This window comes from Octopus bimaculoides, chromosome 14 (genome assembly GCF_046866305.1).
Source record: "Octopus bimaculoides isolate indiv1 chromosome 14, ASM4686630v1, whole genome shotgun sequence".
Lineage (NCBI taxonomy): Eukaryota > Metazoa > Mollusca > Cephalopoda > Octopoda > Octopodidae > Octopus > Octopus bimaculoides.
In genome coordinates, this window is record NC_142941.1 from 15,005,174 (window position 1) to 15,017,689 (window position 12,516).

A 12,516-nucleotide genomic window follows, 5' to 3' on the forward strand; every position below is an offset into this window, starting at 1 on the left:
ATTTATGCTGTACATATATAAACATAAATACTGGTGCCACAATGAACTGCACACCTTGGATACTTTGTGACTTTAGGCAGGTCACTAGAATTTACCCACTTCAGCCTGACCGGCAAACTTAAAAACTGGTGTCATTCTCAAATCAAAGTGAAGTGGTTAGTGATAGGGCATACAACGATTCACAGAAACACGAAATCGTTACCCCAATAACAAACACACAGAGAGCATTAAAGAGAAATATAAAAAAAACTTACCTCTTTAGGACACATCAATGGTGAGGCAGTTGAGTTGCCATCGTTTTGAGGAAGTCGTCTCCGTATCTTAAAAAAAAAAAAGAAAACAGTTTCAAAATTATAGAAGTGTACACACAGTAAAAAAAATTTTAATCTAGGGTTAATGATCATTCAATTAAATAGTTGTCAATTATCAATTATATTCAATATCTTTTTTTTTTTAAATTATATATATACATACACACATATTTTATACTAATTTATAATTATATAAAATAATTATATTAAAGGATGCAGATAAAACCCATATATATATATACACATCCACAAGACCCATCCTCCACAGCAGAAGTTTTAATACCACTCCCCCGATGAAGCGGGTTGACCTGCAAGAGATTTGTGCCGGCACCACATAGAAATGCTCGTGCCAGTGCCATGTTAAAGGCACCCAGCACACATTTGGTATAAGAAAGAGCATCCAGCTGGAACCTGGTGCAGCTCACCTGCTTGTCAGCTTTCGTCAAACTGTCCAACCCATGTCAGCATGGAAAACAAATGTCAAAACGTGATGATGAACACACACACACACACATTATTAGTTCTTACCTTTTTTGCACACATTCGAGTGTCATTATTACAGGTCTCTAAATCTCTCAGCAATATAGAAAATTCACTCTTCTCTTCACCAGGCTGGAAACACAATAACAAACAAAAATTAAAGATAGATGAAACAACACAATTCCCACCCACCAAAAAAAAAAAAAAATTAAATAAATAAAAAATATTTAAATTTAAAAAAAATAAGTTGAACAAAATATACCTGCAAAAGCATCTTAAGGCGAGTAATATCCACTTGGATAGAATCACAAGAGCTCAGTGCCAGTTTCACTTGGTCTGCCATTAAATGAGTACAATTTACTTTTTCATTCACCAGATGGACACTATAGAGTTGCTGGAAAAAAGAAAAAAAATGATCAAAGGTCAGGCATGTCCTAGTGTTAATGGGTATTTGGAAACTGACAATATTAAATTTGTGTAAAATAAACTAATTCCACAACTTAAACATGGATGGAAACAACATTTTAAAACTTACCTGGAAGTAATTTAAGCTTTTCTCCAGAAAATCCATCGAAACAGTTTCATCCAGCTTGAAAGATAATTGGTAAAAATTAAAAGAATTTAAAGTTGGATTCAGTTGCGAAATTAAAATACGAAAACATAAAAACCTTTTAACTCTTAAACATTCAGATTACTTTGTCAAAAGTAATGCTTATTTATCAACATTGTTTTGAATTATTCATGCATTATCTTGTAGTTTTGAAGTTTCAATGATGTGATTGTTCATTTTTAGAATAACATTGTAAAGTAGGTGTGAGAGGCTGGATCTGGCCAGTTTGAACATAAAACAGGTAAAATATTTGGCCCAGACATGGAGGTTTAAATGCTAAAGGGTTAAACTAGCAAATTTAGATATTTAAACCTTTTTGATACTAATCTGCCAGAGACAGCCCTTGGCTCTATAATAAAAACCTCCTGTTTGAAATGATCAAAATTAAAACCCTTCAAAGTTTCATGTTAATCGAAGTTCTAAGCACCAGCTTAATAATGACAGTTATTTTTACTAAATTCATTATTTTAAAAAATTAATTGAAACAAAGATAGCATATTTCAATAGAAATATGGTAACAAAAATGTAAATTTATTTTCTTAAACACAACCATCAACAAAATTCATTTGAATTTTCTTGAAGAATAATATATTACTTAAATAAACCCATATTTTTAACTGTATATTTGCATAATAAAATAGGACGTGTACTTTAGATTACAATAGAATAAAAATATTTTAAAATGGTGGTTGGCATCAGGATGGGCATTCAGGTGTAAAAACCATGCCAAAATAGGCAGTAAAGCCTGATGTAATCTTCTGACTTCTCAGCTCCTGTCAGACTGTTCCAAATCTATGCCAGCATGGAAAACATCTGTTACATGATGATGATATATTTTGCCTTGCTAAATGGATACAGTGAACATTGTATATAATATACAATTGAAGGTGGTTAGAGTGTTGGGCTCACAGTCATGAGGAGAGGAGTTTGATTCCCAGACCGGGTTGTGTTGTGTTCTTGAGCAAGACACTTTATTTCATGTTGCTCTAGTTCACTCAGCTGTAGAAATGAGTTGCAACTTCACTGGTGCCAATCTGTATCAGCCCCTTTGCCTTTCCCTTGGATAACATCAGTGGCATGGAGAGGGGAGGCCAGTATGCATGGACGACTGCTGATCTTCCATAAACAACCTTGCTCAGATTTGTGCTTCGGAGAGTAACTTTCTAGGTGCAATCCCATGCTCATTCATGACCAAAGGAGGTCTTTACCCTTAATGGCTAAACTGTGACCCATAGGACTTTCTGAATGGTATGCCAAAGAAAAATTACTTGGAATTCTTTTTTAGTAGTACAGCCCATCTAATGATCAACCATGGCCCATGAAGCCCACTTCTCAAAATAAGGTTTCCCATGCCTGGTGTGCAGTAATCATACAGCAAGCTACATCTACAACCCTGTTTCAATTCCCTGATTGTGGCTAATTCACTCCACTTACATTGTCAATGCCCTTTGGAATGACATGCGTATCACAAATTTTAATTTTGCATCTCTGTCAAAATCCATGGAGCTAATAATCCATTGGGAGATATTTCTGTTTACAAAAGGGATCAGAGTGTTATTTATCACGACTGCAGGAAATAAATAAGCTGAGGTACAAAACCAACTTTGGTCAGTGAACATGGAAGGCAGATGTTGAATGATGATAATGATGCTGATACCAAAGCTTGTAAGCATTGGCTCAGACTAATGAACCAACTTCTCTGTTAACTTTCAGTAATGTTTTAATCACTCACTCACTCACTCACTCACTCATTTATACATGCATGGAAATATATATATATATATATTTATGTAAGCAGTCACTCTCGAATTAAATTCGACGACTGGCACCCATGCCAACGTCGTCTCTTTCATTGGACATGAAACTCGGCTTCCAAAGACCTGTTGGGGCGAGCGAAAGCGAAATCGTGATGGCACCTGTGCCCAGTATCGCCTTCCTGGCACTTGTGCCGGTGGCACGTGTAAGATATTCGAGCGAGGTCATTACCAGTGCCGATGATGATGAAATATAGTTGAATAAACTTCAGCATCACATACAGATGTGAAAGGTTTGAAATCAGATAAAATGCAAGATTAGAACTTGATGTGATCTGAAGCTCAGAACAGGAGACAAAAATAAATACTGCGAACATTGGAGCTTATTTCTGTTATGGTTGTATGGTTAAGAAGCTTGCTTCCCAACCACATGGTTTTGAGTTCAGTCCCACTGTGAAGCATCTTCGGTAAATGTTTTTTTACTACAGCTCTGAACTGACCAATGCCTTGAGAGTGAATTTGGTACATATGTATGTGTGTGCAAGTCTTTGTGTTTGTCCTCCTACCACTTGACAGCCAGTGTCGGTTTGTTCACATCCTTGTAACTTAGTGGTTCAGCAAATGACACCAATAGAATAAGTAGCACACATAAAAAAATAAAAAAAGCACAGGAGTCAATTTGATTCGATAAACCTTTCGTGGCAGTGCCCCAACACGGCCGCAATTCAATGATTGAAACAAGTAAAAGGGTGAACGAATAAGAGAAAACCAATGCAAAATATGAAGCAGATGTCAAAATAACTTACCTGATCTTTCCTCAACATATCAATAAAATAATCAAGAGCCTTTTCATGAATGGCCATTTCTGGTACCAGAGTACTAATCTTCAATAGCAATTCCACACTGCATGTTTTCAAAGCACTAAGAAAAACAAACAACAACAACAACAATTAAAATATTTGCTATTTCCAGATTAACAAAGATATGACTTTTTTGCCCTTATGGGATTTTTGGCAAATGTAGATTTTTGTATACATATTGTGTTGGTTGACGGTCATTTACAACTAGACAGACTTTTCTGACCAGTCATCATCAACATGATTGTTTAACCATTTTGTTACTATATTTCTGATGAGATGCTCTGTGTGCTTTTCAATTAATTTTAAATATAACAAAGAATTTAGTAAAATAACTTAGTTATCATTAAGCTAATGTTAGGAACATAAATTGTAACTAAAATTTTAATTTAGAACTTTTGAAAACAAGACACTTGTACTACAGAGCCAGAGGCGGCTGAAGCTCGGTTGGTATCAAAAGGGTTAACGTCCACTTTTCTATGCTTACATGCATCAGATGGCATTTGTTGAGACAGATATTCTATGACTGGATGCCCCTCCCGTCACCAACCCTCACCTGTTTCCAAGTAAGATAATGTTTCCCTATTGCTCAACAGACATATTTCTCATGGAAGATTGGAAATTAACAATATCACACGATGGTGATGCTCATTTCTAATTCTCACATGTCAAGACAAAGGTACATACAAACTCACACACATATACAATGGGCTTCCTTCAGTTTCCATTTACCACATCCACTCACAAGGTTTTGATCAACATAGGGTTATAGTAAAAGACAGTTGCCGAAAAAGTGCCACACAGCGAAACAGAACCCAAGACCTCATTATTAGAAAGCAAGCTTCTCAAACACACAACCATGCCAGTACCTGTAAAAAACTATTTCTAAAATGCCTACCTTTTTTTTATTAAACTGACCGTAGGAGTGGCTGTGTGGTAAGTAGCTTGCTTACCAACCACATGGTTCTGGGTTCAGTCCCACTGCGTGGCACCTTGGGCAAGTGTCTTCTACTATAGCCTTGGGCCGACCAAAGCCTTGTGAGTGGATTTGGTAGACGGAAATTGAAAGAAGCCCGTCATATATATGTATATATATGTATGTGTGTGTATATGTTTGCGTGTCTGTGTTTGTCCCCCCAACATCGCTTGACAACCGATGCTGGTGTGTTTACATCCCTGTAACTTAGCGGTTCGGCAAAAGAGACCGATAGAATAAGTACTAGGCTTCCAAAGAATAAGTCTCGGGGTCGATTTGTTCGACTAAAGGTCGTGCTCCAGCATGGCCAAAGTTAAATGACTGAAACAAGTAAAAGAGTAAAAGAGAAAGTATAATAAAACAAAGTGTTGAGCCAATAATGCAATAGCTAAAGCCCTAGTTGGAATGATGAACTTGGGGTCAACAGACCCCCATATAAACCACAGTAATTAAGATAACATTTGGAAATTGTCTCATCAATGATTAATTATTTTCCTTACACATACTGACTTAAGTTTTCTTCCCCTCTCACTCTCTATTATTATTGACGAGCTGGCAGAATTGGTAGCACACTGGGCAAAATGCTTAGTGACATTTCATCCATCTTTGCAGTCTGATTTCAAATTCTGCCGAGGTCGACTTCTTCGCCTTTCATCCTTTCGGGGTCGATGAAATAGGTACCAGTTGAGTACTGGGGTTGATGTAATCAACAAGCCCCCTCCGCCAAAACTTCAAGCCTTGTGCCTATAGTAGAAAGGATTATTACAACTACGACAGTTCATGGATAAACAATCACTACAAATGAGTTGACCGCATCTTGGCTGGAGGATTATGCAGTCCTATTTCCATTGCTGGAATGATGATGTGCAATGTCCTTTCTTAGCAAAGCATTGAAACAGCCCCCAACCATCTCATAATTGTTACCAAAGGGGAAAGAAAAACTCAATAGAAAGGTGCTGAACCTACATGAAACAAACAAAATAATCAGGGTGGTTCAATATAATTTATAAACGAGTTAATAAGAATGGATGATAAGAGATATCAGAACACCAAATTATCGATACATTTTACAGTTCAGAGAGAATGTTAGGATGCCATCTAAATAAGGGAGTAAGTTCAAATGAACCAGAACAATACAGAGGTTAAGAAATTCTGGAAGTTGAAGTAAAATAATGATTACATCTTGGTTATCACCTGATGTAATTCCCAACCCAATATCCGTTAGATGCTAGAAGTACTGTGCAACTTCCTAGAGCAATGATTACCACATTACCTTTCTAACTTGATTCTGTGTCTACAAAAAGGAAATCTAACAAAACACAGATCCAGCTTATCTTGTAAGTCATAGAGACAAATCAGCAGGTATTACAATATACTGCTTTAATTCTTTCTATTTGGAAAACCATAACAGCTGCAAAAGAACACGGATTGCAAAATAAATCAATGGTGAACTGGCAGAAGCAGTAAAGCCTTGAAATTAAATGCTTCAGGCTTCTTAGTGTTCTGAGTTCAAATCCAGCCAAAGTCGTTTTTACCATAGGCACAGGAGTGGCTGTGTGGTAAGTAGCTGGCTTACCAACCACATGGTTCCGGGTTCATTGCCACTGCGTGGCATCTTGGGCAAGTGTCTTCTACTATAGACTCGGGCCGACCAAAGCCTTGTGAGCGGATTTGGTAGACGGAAACTGAAAGAAGCCCATCATATATATGTATGTATATGTATATATGTACATGTGTTGTGTATGTGTTTGTCCCCCCAACATCGCTTGACAACTGATGCTGGTGTGTTTACATCCCCGTAACTTAGTGGTTCGGCAAAAGAGACCGATAGAATAAGTACTAGGCTTCCAAAGAATAAGTGCTGGGGTCGATTTGCTCGACTAAAGGCGGTGCTCCAGCATGGCCGCAGTCAAATGACTGAAACAAGTAAAAGAGAGAAAAGAGAGAAAACCCAAAACTGGTAACACTAACAACAAATTTATATTCAGCAGTAATAGAACAACTGAGACCTAATTTGTCTGCCACAACAGTACTCAAGAAGACCTGTCTGCCACAGTTGAATTGATACAGGTGCTGGTGCCACATTAAAAGCACCCAGTACATTCTATGGAATGACTGGTGTTAGGAAGGGCATCCAGCTGTAGAAACCATGCCAGAACAGACAATGGAGCCTGATGTGGCCCCTGATTTTACCAGCTCTGGTCAAACCATTCTACCCATACCAGCATGGAAAACAAGACGTTAAATGATGATGATGATGATAAACTTTATATTTTTCAATCACTTTGGATTCATTTTTATTTTTCCATCCTAGCTTCAGAGTGATGGTTTGTGTCAGAAAACTTGTTTTTAAAGTCTAGATGTTTTTGCTAAACAATCAACTAAGAAGAAATAGCAGTGGAATCTGTTGTCATCTAGGCAAACTAAAATAAAAAATGATGCACCTTGCCATGGGGCACAAGAAAAAAAAAAATTGTTAGAATATGTAGCCATCACCATCACCAGTTTAAAGTTCAATTTTCCATGGTTGCATAGATCAGACGGAAGTTGTAGAGGCAGATTTTTGATGGATGGATGCTCTGTCTGTCATTAACCCTTGCCCATTTCCAAGCAAGTTAATACTTCCCCCACTGGCTAGCCATGCTTTTCATGGAAGAATGGAAATGAATGATATTGTCAGTTAAATTTATCACATGACGTCAAGACAAGGAGATGCATGCATGTGTACATACATGTATGCATACATACACACATGTGCGCGCACACACACACACAGGATGGGCGTCTTCAAGTTTTCATCTAGCTAATCCACTCACAAGGTTTTAGTTGGCCTTAGGCAAACAAACATACAAGGCACTTGCCCAAGGTGCCATCTAAATGATAAATATAGCTTACCTTTCAAATTGGTGGAGAACTCCAATCAGGATATTAAGTAGCATGATCAGATTATTTGCATAGCTCACTTGAGCCCCACGATGGGTTTTGAATACATCGTCTCGAGTAATAGTATCTGTGACATCAAACTGCAAGGTAAAAAATTAAATTTAGAAAATATTTCACACACAAACATATTTTAAAACATGATTATATAGCAAGTTATGCTAATACTGAATTTATATATGAGTTTTACATCCATTTTACTATACTAGAGTCTTTTTTCCGAGTGGTTAGGGTGTTGCACCCATAACTGTGAGATCATGGTTTCAATTCACATCAGTTGTTCTCAGTCAGCATGAACTGCATGTTTCTGTAATTCTTTTAATACTCACATATCTTTGGAAATTACTGTTTTTTAAACAGATGGATGCTTTAATTATTATCATGAGCGAGGCAACGATCTCGCTCATAGGGTTTTCGAGCGAGTTCGTTGCCAGTGCCCCTGGACTGGCTTTTGTGCGGGTGGCACGTAAAATACACCATTTCGAGCGTGGCCGTTGCCAGTACCGCCTGACTGGCCTTCGTGCGGGTGACACGTAAAAGCACCCACTACATTCTCTGAGTGGTTGGCGTTAGGAAGGGCATCCAGCTGTAGAAACTCTGCCAAATTAGATTGGAGCCTGGTGTTGCCATCCGGTTTCACCAGTCCTCAGTCAAATCGTCCAACCCATGCTAGCATGGAAAGCGGACGTTAAACGATGATGATGATTATGAAAAAGGTGGCAAGCAGACAGAATTGTTGGCAACACTTCATGTCTAAGTTCTGACTTCAAATTCCACCAAGGTTGACTTTGCTTTCCATCCTTCTGGATCAATAAAATAGTTACCAAATGAGTACTGGGGTTGATGTAATCCCAATTTTTGGTTAGCATTTATTTTAATGACTCCTTAGAGAGACGGATGGCAAATCTGATTTGCACTATGTCGATTCTACCTATCACTACTAATATTCAACTTTTCAAATATGTTGTGGTGAAAGAAAGCTACAAACCTTATCTCGGACATGGCTGATCAACAGCTCAGCTTTACTGATTGCTCGTGGTACTAGTAATACAGCAAGGATAGCATCACTGTCACCTGTAAAAGAAACAGTACAAAATATTTGAATTTATCTTGAACTAGTTTTATTACATAACCACATCATTATCCCTACCAGATAATGATAATTTTGAACTAGTAATAACAACATTCTCAAACATCTATTACACTGTGTAACAATTTTTTTTTTTTGTCTTTGGTCAGTAAGTATTTTACTCTTTGGTCAGTATTTTCCTCTTTGGTCAGTAAGTGCTATTTCCTATTTAATTATCAAAGGAAATGACTAATGCTCCCTTCAAACCTTGCTTTTGTCACCTGGACATCGATGTTTTGAAACTGACCTATTTTCCATTACATTTCACACAGATTCAGCACCGATTTGCCAAAGCAGAATTACCATTATAGCAAATATTCTGCTCAATAGCACAGATTTGCTTGTCAGTTGTTTGACCATAGCTGGTCAAGCATGTCTTAGTGGCTGACAATATGTGCATCTCTGATCATAAGCAGGAGTAGTTGGGGAGCATCATAGCCAGGTGTTGAGAGGGATTCTTTGGGGGTTGAATAAATGTAACAAAAGCAAATTTCAAAGGAAATATTAACCATTTTTCATACTTTCTAGGGGTAACCAAATAAGAAATAACAGTTGCTACCCAACGACAAAAATTGTTACACAGTGTTATTTGTAATGGAAAAGAGAATATGGAAACATGGTGATGACATATACATTACTGAAAGTAAGATAAAAATATTAAAAATAATTACTTACATATACACAAGGCCAGAAATTTGGTGGGAGGGGATAGCCAATTAAATTAGTCTTAGAATGATGACAAAGTTGACCTTGGCAGGATTTGAATTCAGAACAAAAATCCAGAACAAATACCACAAGGCATTTTACCTGAATATCTAATGATTCTGCCAGTTCAACAATAATAATAATTTCTAACTTCAGCACATGGTCATCTACTTTGTGGGAATAGTATCAACCTTAGAAAGATGAAATCTAATTTTGGTTTTGCTAAGATTCAAAAAACCAAAGAGGGGGAAAGCTACAGAGAGGTAGGCATGAGGGCAGAATAATGCCCTCAATGCAAAAGTAAATACCATTTTTCTATTGCCAGTCTACAAATGAAACTGAATATGCTCAGCCACGCTGAAGTCCTTACAAATCCACTTTGCATAAAATTTATTGTAAGCCAAGCCAGGGTAAGAACTTTTCACCCAACAACTTTTCCCCTTCTGCTCTGAGAAATGTCAGTAGAATACAAGAAGGCCCTTCCTGTCACAGACCCTCATCTATTTCCCAAGTAAGGTCAGATTCCCCCATGGCCAGACATGCTTTCATGGAAGATTGGAAACAAAGGACAAGTTTGTATAAGGGTGACACTAGTCTGCAACTGTTGTGCGATGTCAAATTAAGGAGACACATACATGTACAAACATTTTGAGGGGGAGGGGTTAATTGATTAAATCGACCCCAGTGTTCAATTGATGCTTATTTTATTAACCCTGAAAGGATAAAAGGTAAAGTCAACTTTGGCAAAATTTGAACTCAGAACATAAAGCCAGAGAAAATGCTGCAAAGCATTTTGTCCAGTATGCTAATGATTCTGCCATTATCAAAATAATGATTTCTCTGTGATAACACCATTGTGCACAAGCAAAGATAAGATTAGCTGACTCAATTATTGTACACCTATCATATCTATTTGTGGCAGCTCATCATGGCAGTTTTTTTATATAACAGAAACATTGGTCTCAAATTTTGGCACAAGACCAGCAATTCTGGGGGAGGGAGTAAGTCAATTACATCAACCCCAGTGTTCAACTGGTACTTATTTTATCGACTCCAAATGGTTGGAAGGGAAAGTCAACTTCAGTGGAATTTGAACTCGGAACATAAGAAATGCTGCTAAGTATTTCACTCAGCATGCTAATGATTCCACCAGCTTCTCACTTTAAACACTACAGAAATATTAATTTCAAATTTTAGCACAAAGCCAGCAATTTCGGTGGTCGGGTTAAGCTAGTTACATCAACCCCAGTGTTCAACTGGTACTTATATTATCAACCCCAAAAGGAAGAAAGGCAAAGTCGACCTTAGCAGAATTTGAACTCAGAATGTGGGGATGGATGAAATGGCACTTAGCATTTTGCCCAGCACGCTAACAATTCTGCCAGCTCCCTGCCTTAAACACAACAGTAATATTAATAAACACCAAATCGAAAGCGAACTAAATTTGACAACTGGCACCCATGCCAATGTTGTCTCCTTCATTGGACACATAACTCGGCTTGGGGCAAGCGAAAGCGAAATCGTGATGGCACCTGTGCCCAGCGTTGCCTTCCTGGCACGTGTAAAGACATTTGAGCGAAAGCACCCACTACACTCTCGGAGTGGTTGCCGTTAGGAAGGGCATCCAGCTGTAGAAACTGCCAAATCAGATTGGAGCCTGGTGTAGCCATCTGGTTCACCAGTCCTCAGTCAAATCGTCCAACCCATGCCAGCAGGGAAAGCAGACGTTAAACGATGATGATGATGATGATGATGATGATCAATTTTCATTCTACTACTGAAATCTAATTCAATGGTAATTAGTATCAAGACAAAGAATATGTTGAAGAGATGTTGATTGAATGAACCTCTCTATATTACTGCTACTTATATTATCATGAAAGACAATCATAGTAGAACTTTGTTAGAAACAGTGAGTCTCCAAACAAAATATCAAAGGGTTTCTGTAGTCTCAATTTACTATCTCAGATATTTCTACCACATTCACAATCGGTGCTGGTAATAATAAAATATTGCTCACCTGTTTTCAAGAATGTGTCTGGCATGAATGATTGGAGCAAGGAGACATGGACATTAGCTTGTGCAACATCTAGCTTCCTCAGTTCCATATCTATAGTCTGTCAAATCAAAAACAAGATTAATAAGTTAATTGACAAGGAAAAATAGAACTCAAAACGTGTGTGTGTGTGTGTGTGTGTGTGTGTGCGCGCGCACACATTATTATACATAAAGGACAAATTACTATAAACACAAGTTTATATCATTTGTTCCTACATAGATTTCACCATTGTGGTTGTTTGCAACTCTGCAGTGGATGTTCCAAGAATAAGTGGATGCCGAACAACATCAGATCAACAAGGAACACTTTATTGCATTAGCTACAGGGAGCTAAAGTCTGAAGTTGGACAGCTGGCACACCATTCTATAAGGATTTTTGAGAGGGAAGAAGAAAGCAAGCAAAATGCAAAGAGAGAGATAAAGTGGGACAAAGAAATATATATATATATATATATATATATATATGTATATCATCATCGTCATTTAACGTCCGGTTTCCATGCTAGCATGGGTTGACGATTTGACTGAGGACTGGTGAAACCAGATGGCTACACCAGGCTCTAATCTGATTTGGCAGAGTTTCTGCAAGTAGATGCCCTTCCTAACGCCAACCACTCCGAGAGTGTAGTGGGTGTTTTTACGTGCCACCGGCACAAGGGCCAGTCAGGCAGTACTGGCAACGGCCACGCTCAAAAT

General features: G+C 37.8%; 1 protein-coding gene across 20 annotated transcripts in view; it reads right to left on the minus strand.

Annotated features, from left to right (window-relative positions):
* Positions 1–12,516, minus strand: part of LOC106874338 (dynactin subunit 1) — a 113,173-nt gene that overhangs the window by 34,777 nt on the left and 65,880 nt on the right. For all 20 annotated transcript variants that reach the window (XM_089362396.1, XM_089362394.1, XM_089362395.1 and 17 more), the window contains 8 exons: positions 11,783–11,879; positions 8,917–9,002; positions 7,884–8,011; positions 3,962–4,076; positions 1,327–1,380; positions 1,054–1,185; positions 840–923; positions 255–320 (listed from right to left, as the gene is read on the minus strand). In XM_089362396.1, the coding sequence (XP_089218522.1) occupies positions 255–320; positions 840–923; positions 1,054–1,185; positions 1,327–1,380; positions 3,962–4,076; positions 7,884–8,011; positions 8,917–9,002; positions 11,783–11,879 (762 nt within the window). The remainder of the gene's footprint in view (positions 1–254; positions 321–839; positions 924–1,053; positions 1,186–1,326; positions 1,381–3,961; positions 4,077–7,883; positions 8,012–8,916; positions 9,003–11,782; positions 11,880–12,516) is intronic.